General features: G+C 35.9%; 1 protein-coding gene across 1 annotated transcript in view; it reads left to right on the top strand.

Moving 5' to 3' along the window:
* The window catches only part of TLL1 (tolloid like 1), a 244,932-nt gene that overhangs the window by 173,210 nt on the left and 54,232 nt on the right, over positions 1-17,490 (top strand). The window contains exons 10-14 of the mRNA XM_049772340.1: positions 1,472-1,574; positions 5,283-5,399; positions 6,856-7,001; positions 14,819-15,014; positions 16,911-17,036. Coding sequence (XP_049628297.1) covers positions 1,472-1,574; positions 5,283-5,399; positions 6,856-7,001; positions 14,819-15,014; positions 16,911-17,036 — 688 coding nt within the window. The remainder of the gene's footprint in view (positions 1-1,471; positions 1,575-5,282; positions 5,400-6,855; positions 7,002-14,818; positions 15,015-16,910; positions 17,037-17,490) is intronic.

Here is a 17,490-nt window from a genome sequence, read left to right as displayed (position 1 = left end):
TCCGTTGAGCTACCGTGTTTTTCAGATGTTATTTCAGTTTAGAGTTTTCTGATTTCTGTCTTTGTGTTCTGTTCAGATCAATCTATGCACTCTTTGAGTTCTACAAACATCTTCCATATTTCTATTCTAAACTCCTTATTCAAGAGGTTAATCAGATGGTTGGAATTTTTTAGGTAATCCGAGCTATCCTCTTCATTCTCTGTGTATGCTGTTTTCCTGCGAGATTTTCCCATGTCATGCTTGTAATGTGATATTTTTCTGTGTGTTGTGGTGGGGTTCATTGGTTAGAAAGAGCGCATGGCCATGAAGTGAAGCAGAGTGGCCATGCTCTTCTGGAGCCTTTGGGAGAGCTATTTTTCTGGGCCCTTTTCAGCCCACTCCCAAGAGGTTCAGGAGACAGGGCAGTGGAAAAACATGCACAGGCAACACTCACAGTTTCTCACAGTCGGGAACCACTGGGCAGGCATAGATTTTACCAGCCTGGCATCACAAACAGAGTACCTGCCTTCCTGCAGAATACTGCAGGTAGCTGGTTTTCATGGTCAGACAAAGTTCCTTGGTGTTCCGGTCCTTGGATGAGCCTCTGGGAGAGCCATTTTTCTGGGCCCTTTTTGGCCCACTCCCAAGAGGTTCAGGAGGCAGGGCAGTAAAAAAACACGCACAGGCAACACTCAGTTTCTCACAATCAGGAACCACTGGGCAGGCGTAGATTTTCCCAGCCTGACATCACAAACAGAAGACCTGCCTTTCTGCAGAATACTGTGGATAGCCAGTTTTCATGGTCGGACACAGTTCCTTGGCATCTGGCCCTTGGATGAGCCTCTGGGAGAGCTATTTTTCCGGGCCCTTTTCAGCCCACTTCCAAGAGGTTCAGGAGACAGAGCAGTGGAAAAACATGCACAGGCAACACTCACAGTTTCTCACAGTCGGGAACCACTGGGCAGGCCAAAAATAATCAATTTTAATAAGTATTCAAAACTTTTTTTTGGGGGGGCACACCTGGCAACACTCAGGTTACTCTTAACTGTGTGCTCAAATATCACTCCTGGCAGGGTTGGGAGACCATATGGGATGGAGGGGATCGATCCAGGTCAGTCCCAAGTCAGTCTCTGGTCAGCTGCATGTAAGGCAAATACCCTATCCACTGTGCTATTGCTCTGGCTCCAGGGTGCACAACTTTTCAAATGACCTTTATTGTGCATCTTTTCAAATGATAGTTATTGTAAATTGAGTTGCTAAATTATGATGTTCTTTAAAGGTATCAGTTTTTCGTCATTGAATTGTTTCTATATTATACTAATATATTATTAACAGCTGTAAATGAGAAAAATGTTTGAAGTGCTTGTTAATAAAAACATTGTGGTATATAGAAAAATATAGCTGTAAATTCTTTGCACAATAATCTCAATTATTGATTTCTAGATAGTCACTTATAGTCATTATGTTTTGTTATTTTTGCTCTACTTTTCAGATAGTATTAAATTTTACTACTATGGACCTGTACAAAAGTAGCTTGTGCTGGTATGATTACATTGAAGTACGAGACGGTTATTGGAGGAAATCGCCTCTCCTTGGTAAGAGATTATTTATCTACTCTGTTCCTGTGCATATATTCTCCCCATCTAGATAATTGGTTCTTTTAAGAGTCTATTTATAATAATTATAGGCACCAACATTTTCATTTCTGTATTGCCTTTTTAAATCATTATAAACATACAGATTGATTCATTATATAAGAGAGCTTAAATTATGAGGTAGTATTGCTGTATTCAGGCTGTACTGAATGACTAGGACCAGCTTTTTCATGTAGTAGACTGATAATCACTTCTTTGAGTAATAATTCTGAAATTTTAATTTAGAAATCAGAATGAGAAAACCAGTTAAATTAAGTGTGTGTGTGTGTGTGTGTGTGTGTGTGTGTGTGTGTGTGTGTGCTTGCTTGCTTGCTTGCTTGCTAAAGGTAGTAAAGTAGAAGCTGCTTGGCATCTTACTCCCTGTACCAAATAATTTAGCTTTTACTGTACACATCACAGTTTGCTTCTCAGAGAGACTTTTGTGTCTGAGAAGAGGCATTTGTAGCTTGTGTCATAAATGTAGCTCAGATTTGGTGCTCGTGAAAGTCTGCTGCAACTGTTGAACCACAGACCACACTATTAACTGCATGAAGTACTTCATTGTTACCCAGTGTTTTACTTAAAGGTGAGAGTTCAGTGGATTTGTAAACAGCTACTTTTCATTGATTTTTTTGCCCCCCTTTGGGGGTTTGTGAGTTTTCCGTTATTTTTGCAAGTAACTCTGCTCAGTTGTGCTTATGTGCCACACAGATCTTCCTTTTTCCTTAAGGTCATATAACCTGCTGAGTAGACACTTTTGTAGTATTAAGTCACAGTATCCTGTGTAGAAATGTTTAAAAGTAAGGAAAAATTGAGAACCAAACTAGTGCAATAGTCATTTAAATTGAGGAAAATATTGTCTCGAATGTGTAGTTCCTTAGATGAAGCAACTTATAATAAAATGTATATGTGTTCTCAAGAAAGTATTTCATTAAACTCATCTTGAAGAATCAAATTATATAATCAAGTTTTCTATAATCTAAAGTATTATATTTCAAATATAATAAAATGTAAATGTAAAACTGTCTCAAAAAGCCCTCTTAGGGAACAGCAGCATTGCATGTGTTGGTCCATCAGAGTGATTCAATCTAATCATAGTTCTTGTTTGAAAAGCTTTCCCTGCTTTGTTCCTCAAAATAAGTGTGGTACAGAGTGTACAATATCAAAATCTTTTGAAGCATTAATGAAAATGTTGGAACTTCATTCCTTTAACTACAGGCTGCATATAACAGACTGGCGATTCATGTGTATGATCTGGTTTAAGAAAAACAGCCTTGGAGTGGTATAGCTGGATCATATGGGAGCTCAATTTCCAGTTTTTGGAGGAATCTCCATATTGCTTTCCATAAAGGTTGAACTAGACGGCATTCCCACCAGCAGTGGATAAGAGCTCCTTTCTCTCCACATCCCGCCAACACTGCTTGTTCTCATTCTTTGTGATGTGTGCCAATCTCTGGGGTGTGAGGTGGTACCTCATAGTTGTTTTGAATTGCATCTCCCTGATGATTAGTGATGTGGAGCATTTTTTCATGTGTCTTTTGGCCATTTGTATTTCTTCTTTGTCAAAGTGTCCATTTCTTCTCCCCATTTTTTGATGGAATTAGATGGTTTTTTTCTTGTAAATTTCTACCAGTGCCTTGTATATTTTGGAGATTAGCCCCTTGTCTGATGGGTATTGGGTGAATAGTTTCTCCCACTCAGTGGGAGGCTCTTGTATCCTGGGCGCTATTTCTTTTGAGGTACAGAAGCTTCTCAGTTTAATCTGTTAATCTTTGCTTTCACTTGCTGGGAATATACCCTAAGAACACAAAAATACAATACAAAAATCCCTTCCATACACCTATATTCATTGCAGCACTATATACCATAGCAAGACTCTGGAAACAGCCAAGATACCCTTCAACAGATGAATGGCTAAAGAAACTGTGGTACATATTCACAATGGAATATTATGCAGCTGTCAGGAGAGATGAAGTCATGAAATTTTTCTATACATGGATGTACATAGAATCTATTATGCTGAGTGAAATAAGTCAGAGAAAGAGAAAGATGCAGAATGGTCTCACTCATCTATGGGTTTTAAGAAAAATGAAAGACATTCTTGCAATAATGACTTTCAGACACAAAAGAGAAAAGAGCTGGAAGTTACAGCTCACCTCATGAAGCTCACCACAAACAGGGATGAGTTAAGTTAGAGAAATAACTAAGTTTCGAACTATCCTAATAATGAGAATGTACGAGGGAAATAGAAAGCCTGTACAGGCGCGGGTTGGGTGGGGAGGAGGGAGATTTGGAACATTGGTGATGGGAATGTTGCACTGATGATGGTTGGTGTTCTTTACATGACTGAAACCCAAACACAATCATGTATTTAACAAATTTGTTTAAATAAAAAATTAAAAAAAAAAAAAAAGAAAAACAGTCCTATTGACATTTAGGATGACAATTCTTCACCTGTTAACTATTAGGATGAAATTTTTTTAAGTTGACTATTCCTTTCCCTACACTAACACTATAGGATGTCATTGCCAAAGGCATGTAGAAATGAATGACAGAATTTTATATACATTACCATATGTGACTGCTCTATCATTACATACGAGCTTAGAGCACATTAGTAGCAACAGATATTTATGGAACATTAAGGTTAGAAAGGAAGTAATGAAAGGTAATATAATATTTGCTCATATAAATTACCTGTGGATGCACACTTTGAAAAACTGAATCAGAACTCATGCTCAAATCTCCAATATTATTTATCGTTCTGTGTCCTATGCTAAGATAATAGCTGAAATGAGATGGGACACATACAATGATATAAGATTTTTGGAGGAGACAGGATATTCCTGAGTGTTCACTGAACCAGGAGGACAGAAATTCTCTCCACTTTGAGCTTTATCTTAGCCAAAAGGCCTAGAAGTGATAACATGTTTTTTTAATTGCTTTATTTAAGCACCGTGGTTACAAAATTGCTCATTGTTGGGTCTCAGTCATACTATGTACACCATACTTCACTAGAGCACCCTTCCCATCACCAATTTTCTTCCACTCCCTACGCCACTAATCTCTAGATTAGGCAATTTGCTTCTCTCTCTCTCTCTCTCTCTCTCTCTCTCTCTCTCTCTCTCTCTCTCTCTCTCTGTGTTTCTTCCTTGTGTGACACCATGGTTTGCACTAGTATTGGAGGGTTGCCTTTCCTATTAGATTCTCCACTTTTAGTGTTGAATTCTTGTCCAGAGCGATCAGTTCCAACTATCATTGTCTGAATAAAACACTTTCTACTCTAGCTACACTCACTGTTTTTTGTGGTGAGCTTTCTACTCTGGGCTGGACCTCCTGCCCTTTGTTTCTATTGCCTCCACATTCTTTATCAAAGTTACTTCTCTCCTAATGTCTGAAGAGTGATGATTTTTAACTCATTTCTCAAGATAACTTGTACTATTTCTTTTCTCCATAGTATAATTTTCATCTACTTGATGTACTGTGTGACCTTTTAACAAATGCATCTTTTGAGCTTGCTGTTTCTTTATTCTACAGATAGCAAACATCCACCAAGAGAACCAAATCAGATTTTATTTATACTTATTTGTAGCTAACTGGCAGGAAAAAAAAGGGGGGAAATAGAGAAGTCAAATTTAGGAGTCTTTCTTTATCTTTTCTTTCTTTTAGGTAGGTTTTGTGGGGACAAAGTGCCTGAAGTTCTTACCTCGACAGACAGCAGAATGTGGATTGAATTTCGGAGCAGCAGTAACTGGGTAGGAAAAGGCTTTGCAGCTCTCTATGAAGGCAAGTTACCTGTAATATTTTGAGATACTTATTTTTAGATCTAATAGAAATAGATGTTTCCCCTGCTCAGTAGGCTTATTTTTTTAACTATATTTTAATGATGAGGATTTATAAATTTGGATAACCAGATTTAGATGGGTAGGGTTAATAGAATACTCAATAAATTTCAATAACCTAAATAGTCTATTTATGAAAGAATATAAATAGATTCAGGATTTGTGAAAGACAACCTCATAATGACACAGATTTCTCAAACATTCCTCTTTTTCATAAAGATATCAAAATATTGGGGCCATTTGGGGATCAAAGCAATAATATATTGGGCAGGTCTTTTGCATTACATGCAGTGATCCCCCACAATCCTGAGTCCACCAGGAGTGACCCCTGAGTGCAGAGCCAGGAGTAATCCCTGAACACCACTGGTTGTGGCTCCAAGCAAAACAAAGGTTCTTTATGCTGCTGACCTGGGTTTGATTCCTGGCACTTGCATGTGGTCCCCACAAAACCTCTTTTAGCACAGATTCAGGAGTTATCCCTGAGCACAGAACAAGGAGAAAGCACCGAGCAGTGCCAGGTGCAGCCCAAAACAAAACAAACAATTATGAAGAAATGATGGTTTTTCTTTGCACTGATTTTATGCCTCTGTGGTGTCTGCCTGTACTGCCCAAAGGCCCCGTTACAAGAATCTGCACAGAAAGAACTTGCGCACATTTCTGGTGCATGTTTTGATGAACAGAGAGAAAGTCAGCATTCAAGGAAGCAGTTATTGGAGGCGTTGTTCTATACTTCTCTAAAACAATAAATAGGCATTGTATTTCCTGGCTTGCACAACAGCTCCAGCTTGCCAGGTTGTGGGTGGAAAAGACCATTCCAGCTCCTGACTCTACCAACCCAGGAGTTTAGGTCATTTAAAAGACCGTTTCTGCTTCTCTTAAACTAGTAAGTAAACAGAAGCATTTTGTTTCACTGATGAAGTGTATGGCAGTGAAGACGATGATCTGGATGAAGCCACAGAAATTTCGCTTGTGATGCTTGCTGCCTGCCAGAGGCACACATCTCCTGAGCAGGTCTTTACCTGAAGGCAAAAGTCTGGAAGACAGTGTAGGGGATATCTGAGTGAACTCACCTAAAAGACATTTCTAAATGCTTAATTGGTTTCTTAAAAAGAAAATTCATTTGCAGTGCTAAAGATATGAATTTATGAGGATTAAATATATATATGCATGTGTGTCCTGTGTTATTATTCATATTTATAATTAAGTGGCTACATGGTTAGTGGCTTTGTTTTTGTAACCCTCGAAATATTTGCATGAGCACAGCCAACCAGCTTTGACATTTATAACCCAATCTCTCTGTACTCCCACCAGCTCTGAACTTCAATATTATCTTGCAAGAAAATGAAAATGAAATAGCAGGTCTGGTTTGGTGCATTTGTGACGTTTGTTGCTTTCCTCAGCCATCTGTGGAGGTGAGATACGGAAGAATGAAGGACAGATTCAGTCTCCTAATTATCCTGATGACTACAGGCCGATGAAGGAATGTGTGTGGCGGATAACAGTGTTAGAAGACTACCATGTGGGACTGACCTTCCAGTCCTTTGAGGTAAAGTCATTGAGAAGAACTTCTGAGAAGGGACCCTCCATAAATGACAGTGGCATTTAAGGGGCGCCTCATTAAATAAGCCAGGGGGCCAAAGAATCAGCTTTTTAATCAGCGAACAAGTCAAAGATTGCCCATAAAATGTAACATCAAACGTGAAAGATGGTGGGTGTTTTTCTTTTTCCCATTCTTTCCTCTTGCTGCCGACATTTTCAAAAGATTAAAGTGAGTTTACATTATCTGTGCGAGCTATTTGAATTCAAATGTTTGAAGTACTGACAATAGTTCTCTTGACAAATGCAGACTCGTTTCACAAGACTGCTTAAAAGGTCTATTAAATAATAGAACTTACATCACTTCTAAATGCAGAGGTTAAAAGGAAGATTGTCTTTATTGTTACTGGAAGGAAAATCCATTTTTTCCCCCTGTTTTACACAGGAAAGTGTTTACATCAGGCAAAAGGATTTACAATTCTTTGGAGCTGGATTGCATCAAAAATATTGTCAGGGACACCAGCCCAACATTACACTCTCAAAGAAAGATAGAATCAACAAAAGGTGAAGCAGGATTCTGAAGCAAAATTTGAATAATAAGTATCCAAACTGGTGAATGAATCATTTTTCTGGGATAGGAAAACTTGTTAAAAACTAGCAGCCTAAGGCTGGAGAGCTTGTATTATGGATTTGACACTTACCTGCGTGCAGCCAACATGGGTTTGAGATTCCCCTATCGTATATGGTCCACCAAACCATACCAAGAGTAATTCTGGAGCACAGAAATAGGGATTAAGCCATGAGCACTAGCGGATGTGGCCCCAAACATGCAAAATACAAACCAATTTTAATTAAAAAAATAATAAACAAGAATTAGTAGCCCAGAGAAGGAAGAATTTTTATTTTTGTAACTCCAGTGCATGTTTAAAATAAAGAAGTTCTCTAGAAGATAGAGCTGGTAATTCAAGTAGATTATTCTTTCCACTGGCAGGAGGCTGACACACTGTTCAAGATATCTGGAGGTAGACAATCTCCTCCAAGGGCAATGTAAGTGCCACTGAGTGCAGCACGAAAGGTCATGTTTTGGGCCACAAAACAGGAGTGTTGGGAAAATCAAGGAATAAATCGAAATCCAAGATCATCTCATCTTGTGCCAGCAAGCTATTGTTTAGATTTTTTTTGTTAGATTTTTTTTGTTTTTGTTTTTGAGTTCTTGCCTATTTCTGTTTATCATGAAAAATTTCTTTTCTACAGCAATAATTCATTGTGGGTTTTTTTTTTTTTGCTTTTGATTTTGTGACACCTGGGTATGCTCAAGGCTTATTCCTAGCAGTGCAATAGGAACTATGTAGGCTATCAAGGATCACTCTAATACAAAACAAGTACCTTACCCACTGTACTAACTCTCTGTAACTATTATATTGTATGTTTTATTTCTGACCTCCTTGCATTTTGAGAAACTTTGGCTTGAAATTATTTGATTTGCATTGTGCTATCTTGGTGGGTCAATGAGATTGCAGACATGATTAAATAAACTGCATATTGTAGACTAAACTTAGATACAATTCACCAATATATAGATCAAAAGAAGTCATTCACTGAAATATGATGTTTCTTATAGCCATGTTATCTTTATTTTGTGGTACTTCAACAATTTTTTTCAATGTATAAAAATCTATGAAGAACTCACTCGCTGTCCATTATTTATATCCTGTGAATTTGTGTAATTACCGTTGCCAGTACTATTTAGATTTTAATGTTAATATCAGGTAAAACTGAACAAGTAAATTTTTGCTGAATTTTGGGGGTCTTGGGTGATTAATATTAAAGTTTATGGGAGCCCTGATATTCTTGTTGTTTTGTGCATTGGGAAATCTTTCTTTTCTAGCAACTAATTGTATTTTCTTCTTAAGGCCAAGGTTTGTATATAAATAAGTTTGTATATAAATATACAAAGTTTGTATATAAATAAGAATCATGTCTGAAATTATTTTGGAAAGCTTTTCTATACTCATAGCAGTGATTATTTTAAAGTATTATTATTTTATGTAAGTGTTTTGGAATATAGGAAGAGAAAAGTTAGTGGTAATGTTTATAGTAACATATTCAAGATGTTTCTAAAAAGACATGAAATAAAACCAGAGATTACTTATGTTTATATAGAACTCCATACACATTAATTTTACTTGGCATTAAGTTAAGGAGCTTGTCAGCATTTCTATTCATTCTTGGTCATACTTCCCTTATGAAACCCAAGTTTTTAATCACTTTCCCCATTATTACTGTATATTGTAATATTATAAACTATGACAAAAAGTTTTGATTTTGGCACTTTGTGGATTTCCTAACAATAATCCTTTAATTTTAAACAAATATTTTATTTTAACTTACATTAAATCTACTAGTCTTTGTAATGAGTGAAGTCAAGAGAGTATATCCTAACTAGTATTTTTATACTAGCTATGTTCCCTTTATTAAATATTTTGTTAAGGTTATGTATTGGTTAATAACTTTAAACTAGTTATTTAGAATTCTAGCTTAGATTGTAGTTATTTTCAGTGTATTACTATGTGCTAATTTATTTGTTTTGTTGATGTAATATTGATTTACAATGTTATATATTGTTTTAGAAGTTCAGGTTCACTTGTCTAAATATGTGTTCAAAGTTCCACACTTAATAAATCCCTCCAGCTTACTTATGATGACCTCAGTATTGTAGTCATAAATCAATCATTTATTTTGTTTTGGTTTTACCTGTTTCTTTAATTTTTTATATTCTACATATTAATTGAATCACTTGGAATTTATCATCTTCTTTCTGAATTATTTTTTTAGGGCTATTTTGCTTAGCCTTGTCTCAGCCCTATGTCTGTGGTAAATACAAGATTTCATTTTTTCTAATTGGCGAGTAGTATTCCATTGTGCATATCCACTATCAACTTTTTTAGATGTTGATGGGGCCTTCCAGTCAGTGTTCAGGCTACCTAGAAGCCAAGCCCCTTCCTGTAATTCTCAACCAACAGGACTAAAGGGCCTTGCAAGGGCCCCAAGTTTTAGTGTTGTGCACTCTGTGATGCCAGGAAGTACCCAGATCACCATAAGTTTACCCAGGAGCCCTTGAAGCTGCACCTAGAAGTGCTTGGGGAACCAACCATATGATCATAAGCTTTGAACCAGTATTGGCTATATACACCTTCACTCTTGTAAAATCTATCCTTTAGCAGTACAAACAGAGTCTTAATAAAAATTCAAAAAGATGAAGAAAATGTAAAGATAAAGATAGTGTTTTCTTATTCTTTAGATAGTTTCCTAGGATTGAAATTGTTACCATTATACCATAGATATATATTTAATTTTTTCAGAAACCTCATATTATTTTCTATAGATGCCAAGCTAAGTTTACATATCACTAATTAAATACAAAACATAAAGACGAGACCAGAAAGATAGTCAGTGAATAGGGCATTTGCTTTGCAAGTGGCCAACCCAGGTTTGATCCTTGACTTCCCTCAAGCACTACCAGGAGTAATGCTTGAACACAGAGCCAGGAAGAACCCCTGAGCACACTACTGGGTGCGACCCACAAAGAATACACACACACACACACACACACACACACACACACACACACACACACACACATCATTTTGGTTTGTATTTCCTTGATAATAGTAATGGTAACCATATTTCATGTATTTTTGTTGCTCTGTGTATCTTCTCTGTTTTTTGTTTGTTGAGCCACACTTTGTGATGCTCAGTGCTAATTTCTTGCTCAGCACTCAGGGATCACTCATGGCTGGGTTAAGACTTTTTATCTAGAACCAGAGTGATATTACAGTGGGCATGGTGTTTGCCTTGCACATAGCTGGCCCAGATTTGATCCCCAGCCTCCCATATTGTCACCAAAGTCCAGAAGGAGTAATTCTTAAATGCAGAGCTAGGAGTATCCCTTGAACTCTACCCCAAAACAAAAACAAAATCAATGTACATATAACTTTGTTTTCATCAACCCTGCCCCTTCATTATTTTATGCCTGTTAATCTTGCATACATTTATTTTATTCACTATTACTTCTATCCAGTGCCTAGCATATTTATCTGACCATAGTATATTTGCATTAAATATTTGTTAAATTTATATGTGTTTAATTATTTCAGGAAATAAAATGTATTAAGCAGCTGTATTAAAAATACTGAAGAAAAATATTAAAAGGTAGTTAATAATACCCAAAGACAATAGAGATGAAGATCAGGAAGACCAGTCCATGGTGGGAAACATGCCACAGGAGCAGGGAAGTGCAGTTAAGACAGAGAAGGTACAACTATGGCAGTGATAGCTGGATATGATTATTCTGTATTAGAATTGGATGTTGAAAGGGAATAAAGTGATATGAATGATACCCCTTCAGTAACAATACTGCAAACCTCAGTGTCTAAAAGGAAAAATGAGGCCAGTGAGAAAGAGAGGGAAGGAGAGAGAGAGTGAGAGTGAGAGAGAGAGAGAGAGAGAGAGAGAGAGAGAGAGAGAGAGAGAGAGAGAGAGAGAGAGAGAAAAGAAAAATGTCTGTCATAGAAGCAGTCAGGGGGTAGGAAAGGGAGATGAGGAGGAGGAAACTGGTAGACAGGAGGGATACTGGTGGCAGAGAATAAACAGTGATGAAGGGTATTGGACATTATATGACTGAAACTTAATCATGAGTAAATGTGTAACTGTATCTCACAGTAATTCAATTAAAGAATTTAAAAATACTGTCACATAAAAACAAACTTACTCATCATTTTGACTTTCATATCTGAGTAAATATTTTGTCCCTTTTTGACCTGTCATTTTAATAATACTTAAAAATTAAATATTAAAAAATAAGATACATAAAATATATTTTGGGGGCCACACCCGCTCTCAGGGGTTATTCCTGGCTATGTTCTCAGAAATTGCTCCTGGCATGGGGGACCACATGGGACCTCAAGGGATTGAACCACAGTTCAATTTATTTAAAACAACTTTCTGTGTATTATACCTTTTATTTTTATTACAAATTCCTGGGCTGGAGCAGTGGAGAAGTGGTAGAGCATTTGCTTTGCACTCAGCTTCCCTAGGGCGGACTGTGGTTCGATCCCCTCGTGTCCCATATGGTCCCTCAAGCCAGGAGCGATTTCTGAGTGCATAGCCAGGAGTAACCCCTGAGTGTCACTGGGTGTAGATCCCCCCCAAAAATCCTTTTTTGGTAGCATTATTTTTTAAATGTTACTGTTTTTATTTTACCATATTTTAAACTGATTAATTTAATTGCAACTTTATATTTTCTCAGACTTTTATTCAACATTTTCCCATAGCAAATATTAATTATTTTAGAAATATTCCAAGTATATTTGACTTCAAATTAGCTGTAAAATATACTCATTTATGTAGCTTATTATGTTGTAATATTAAACATTAAGTCATAAAGAAGTTTTCCTTTATTATGGAAATATAGAAACATGAGATTTAATTTTAAACAATTTTTCCATCTGAACCCTTAAGTCTACAGTTCAGTTAGTATAAATCTATTAAATTAGTTGTGCAACCATTTTCAGAACACTTTTCTTTTGAATCCAGTAAACACTTTTCTACACCCTGTTCTCCTGCCATCCCTGAAGCTACTTTTCTACTTTCTGCCTCTGTACACGATGGCCCTCGTGTACTGTACATGAGTAGAGTCATACGATATTTCACTTTTGCATCTGACTCTCTTCACCCTGTGTAGTGTTTTCAAGGTTCATCCAAGTTGTAGCTCTTGAAAGGATTTTCTTCTGTTTTAAGACTAAATACTATGGAATTTTTATGATTTAGTTTCATTTTGTTTATTCTTTCACCCGTTGAGTTACTTTTTTCTCTTGAGCTCTTATGAATACCACTACTCAGAACCCAGGCACAAAGTTTGAGCTATACACACAGAAGTGGGATTGCAGCTTCATTCTGCGATTCTACTTTAAAGAATGTTGGAGAACTCTCATGTACACTATCATTTATAAATATTGAGGTTTGGGAGATTTTTGTTAGCTAACACTTAGGTATCATAGTAAATGTTCTAAATTTTTTTTTCTCTTTCTCCCTTTCTTCTTTCCTTCCTTTCTTCCTTCCTTCCTTCCTTCCTTCCTTCCTTCCTTCCTTCCTTCCTTCCTTCCTTTCTTTCTTTCTTTCTTTCTTTCTTTCTTTCTTTCTTTCTTTCTTTCTTTCTTTCTTTCTTTCTTTCTTTCTTTCTTTCTTTCTTTCTTTCTTTCTTTCTTTCTTTCTTTCTTTCTTTCTTTCTTTCTTTCTTTCTTTCTTTCCTTTCTTTCTTTCTTTCTTTCTTTCTTTCTTTCTTTCTTTCTTTCTTTCTTTCTTTCTTTCTTTCTTTCTTTCTTTCTTTCTTTCCTTCTTTTTCTTTCTTTCTTTCTTTCTTTCTTTCTTTCTTTCTCCTTCCTTCCTTTTTCTCTTTCTTTTTCTCTTTTTTCTTTCTTTTTCCCTTTCTTCATTCCTATTTTTCTTTCTATCTTTCTTACTCTCTTACATTCTTTTTTCCTCTTTTCTTTCTTCCTTTCCCTCTTCCTCTTTCTTCTTTTACTTTTTTAACTTCTCATCCTTTCTCTATTCCTCTCTTTCTTCCCTCACTCTTTTTTTAGAACTTATATATATTTTTGGTTATTTCATTTTTGTCTCATAAAGTTTACTTTTGCATTTTTTAGAAAAATCTCAGGACAAATGGGCCCAAAACATGCATTTCCATAAAGTTTCATAAGTCTGACATAATCTTTAATAATCTAGGGTAGTGGTTTAGATCTTTTGTGATAAGTAAGTCTAGAGGACATATTGAGATTAAAGAGCCCATCAATGGGGCCGGTGAGGTGGCGCTAGAGGTATGGTGTCTGCCTTGCAAGCGCTAGCCAAGGAAGGACTGCGGTTAGATCCCGGGCATCCCAAGCCAGAGGCAATTTCTGACCGCTCAGCCAGGAGTAACCCCTGAGCATCAAATGGGTGTGGCCCCCAAAAACAAACAAACAAAATAAATAAATAAATAAATAAATAAATAAATAAATAAATAAATAGTCCATCAAAACAAGCTAAACTGCCTTAAAAAAAGGAGCAACCACATTGGATTCTACAAAATAAAAATCTTTCACTGTATACAGGGATGCCAACTCTGGATAAAAAAATTAATGGAATAGTAATAAACATTGTTTAATGTCAGATTGTCATTAAAATGCAATTTATAACCCAAGATAGCGCAATATTTAGAGGAAAATTTTGATTTAGGGACTACATCTAGCATTGTTTAGAATCTACTCACAACTCTGTACTTGTGAGTCGCTGCCAACAAGTGGGATGGTGCAAGAATCAAACTAGGGCTGTTTGCAAAACAAACATATTAACTAACTCATTGACTTTATGGAAATTATTTGAATGTAGCTTCTCTGTGAATAAAATAATACTTTTATTGGTTCACTATGAGCAGGTTTTATTATTTATGTTTTAGACAAATATATACATTGTTTATATCATATTTGACTTCAATATTTAATGAAAATTTTAAATCTGGGTTTTCTTCCAGCTCAATTTTTCAAGGAAGCACAATTTATAAGCCATGTTGAACTATAGTTTAATCTTCTTCTAAACGGCAACTAACTTCTGCTGAACCTGCATGGGGATTTACTATTTCATAGATTTTATTTTTCTGTCTGCCTGACTAACACTTTTTTTTATAGTTAGTGTCAGTGTAGTCTATGTACAATCAAAAGAAATAATCTCATTAAACACAAATAATTCATTACACGACTGTATGTTCACATTTGTTTGCAATAATTGTTGCAGATTGAAAGACATGACAGCTGTGCCTATGACTACCTAGAAGTTCGAGATGGAACCAGTGAAAACAGTCCTTTGATTGGACGTTTCTGTGGTTATGATAAACCTGAAGATATAAGATCTACCTCCAATACCTTGTGGATGAAGTTTGTTTCGGATGGAACTGTGAATAAGGCAGGGTTTGCTGCCAATTTCTTCAAAGGTAATTCGAAAGAAACTATTTAAATGTGAGATTTAGTTGTTCATTTTGGTCAAGGGTAAACTTCTCACTGAAAAAGTTTTAAAAACTAATGTATGTGTGCTTTGATCATACATCAGAGGTAAGGACATAATTCACGTTTATAACAGCATGAATTTGATCCCTGGCACAGGGAAAAAAGGGTGAAATGGTTTTAAGGGCAAAGTTTATTGGAATTTTAAATTGTCACACAGGATAGGAATTGCACTGGTGAATTCATACCAATTTCTCTTGGTGAAATGTTTCAGAAAGTGAACTTAGAAAGGGATACGTGGAAGGAAAGAACATATTTGTGGATCCTAAACCAGAGGTTTATGACATGTGGAGCATTGGTTATCTCTAGGATACAGCACTTCTAAATCATCTTTTACAGAATAGCCTTATACAACATGAGAAATATTTGATAACCTTCTAGTACCAAAATGTCTTTTGATAAGAAATTATTGCTGATAAAATTTAATTTTGACTTGTATAACTTAATTTTATCTTTTCCTGCTATTTAGCATATACTGCATATAATTTACAAAAATAAAAATCTATGTTAATGTAAATAAGTTCAAATATGACATTTAGAAAGTCTGTAGATATTTATATTAAGTGTGCCACAGTAGAATACAGCTTTTATGGAAATAAAAAGATTTGTTTTTGTTTGCATACCTGACTCAGCCATGCAAATGATAGATTCTCCTTGTATATCCAATATTTTGGTAACTGATATATGAGCATTCTCATTATTTATAAAAACATTTTAATTTTACCTTGAGAGTTACTTACATATTTATTTACAGATTTGAGCTGAAAAACAAAGAACTATGGCAATTTTGCTATCTGTATTAAAGATACTCATTAAATGTATGTGCTTTAATTTTTCCGTATATGTTTCTATTTAAAGTAGGAGAATAAACATGCTATCAAGATTCTCTCATATTCTGTTCAATTTTGAAAATTATTAGTGCCTTGCTAGTACTGAATTTCTCTGAAGAAAGGATATTTGTTTGCTCTTTCCCTAATCACAGTAGATCAGACCTCAAGAGTGAGGCTTTGTTATCCTAGTATACATATTCTATCATATACATTTTAAGAATGGTATTTTTTTCTCCAAAAATACAAAATCACCATATTTTCTGAATCCAAAAGTCTCCATAGAAAAAATAAATTATTTTCATTTAAGTAGGTCCAATGAGTTTCAGGGTTTTTCCTTTTTATTTTATATTATAATATTCTTAACAGTAACATTTCTTTTTTCTTCTTTTTTTGGGGGGTCACACCCAGCAGCTCTCAGGGGTTACTCCTGGCTCTATGCTCAGAAATTGTGCCTGGCAGGCTAGGATCATATGAATGCCAGGATTTGAACCACCATCCTTCTGCATGCAAGGCAAATACCCTACCTCCATGTCATCTCTCCAGCCCCAGCAGTAACATTTCTTAAAAGTATTTCAGGCTCTCTAGCAAAGTAAACTAGAAAATCAACAGGCAAAGCTATGTTTTTTCAGTCAGATTCTTCTATTTATTTGTTAATATTTTAAACATTTAATATTTTAGTAATTTTAATATTTAATGATAATTATTATTTTATCTGATATTTAAAACAAAGCACTTACTGCCTGAGATTAGGTGAGTTCCAAGTGACCACCATATGATTCTAGTCTGTTGCTGATTCTTGCTTACTGCTTAGTTTGCCTTGACCAAATTCTTGTATGTTGACCATTAAGGCACTAAGTTATTATTCCTTATTAAAGACATAAGACATCACTTTTTCCTTTTGTTGCCATTTTTGTAGCCTATTTTCAAAAATGTTTACACCTTAGTATATAAAGGGACAATGCTCAGGTTGCTATCTAAGTATTGGAATCTTTGTAGAGGAAGATGAATGTTCCAAACCTGACCGTGGAGGCTGTGAGCAGCGATGTCTGAACACACTGGGCAGTTATCTGTGTACCTGTGAGCCTGGCTATGAACTGGGACCAGACAAGAGGACATGTGAAGGTAACATGGAAATGGTGAAACCCAGTCATTTCTCTCTTTCTCTTCCTGCATCTCATCTTTCCTTTTCATATAGTCATTTATTCCTTAACTATATCCATAGAGTAAGCTCATTTGAATATTTACTTGGATTCTTTTTTTGTTTTATTTTTGGGGGCGTCACACCTGGTGACGCTCAGGGGTTACTCCTGGCTCTGAGCTCAGAAATAACCCCTGGCAGTCTCAGGGGTTGATGCCAGGATTTAAACCACCATTTGTCCTGGTTCAGCTGCAAGGCAAATGCCCTACCATTGTGCTATCTCTCCTGCCCCTTACTAGGCATCTTATTATAGTCACTTTTGCCTTTGATTACAAGGCCATCTTTTAAATGTGTATTTATAGCTGTCTGACTCATCTACCTTTATTTTTTCTCTAGAACTACATTTTTATGTACTCATAGATTTCTCATTTATCCTTT

This window comes from Suncus etruscus, chromosome 4, assembly GCF_024139225.1.
Source record: "Suncus etruscus isolate mSunEtr1 chromosome 4, mSunEtr1.pri.cur, whole genome shotgun sequence".
NCBI classification, from domain to species: Eukaryota; Metazoa; Chordata; class Mammalia; order Eulipotyphla; family Soricidae; genus Suncus; species Suncus etruscus.
This window is presented reverse-complemented; position numbering and strand designations above follow the sequence as displayed.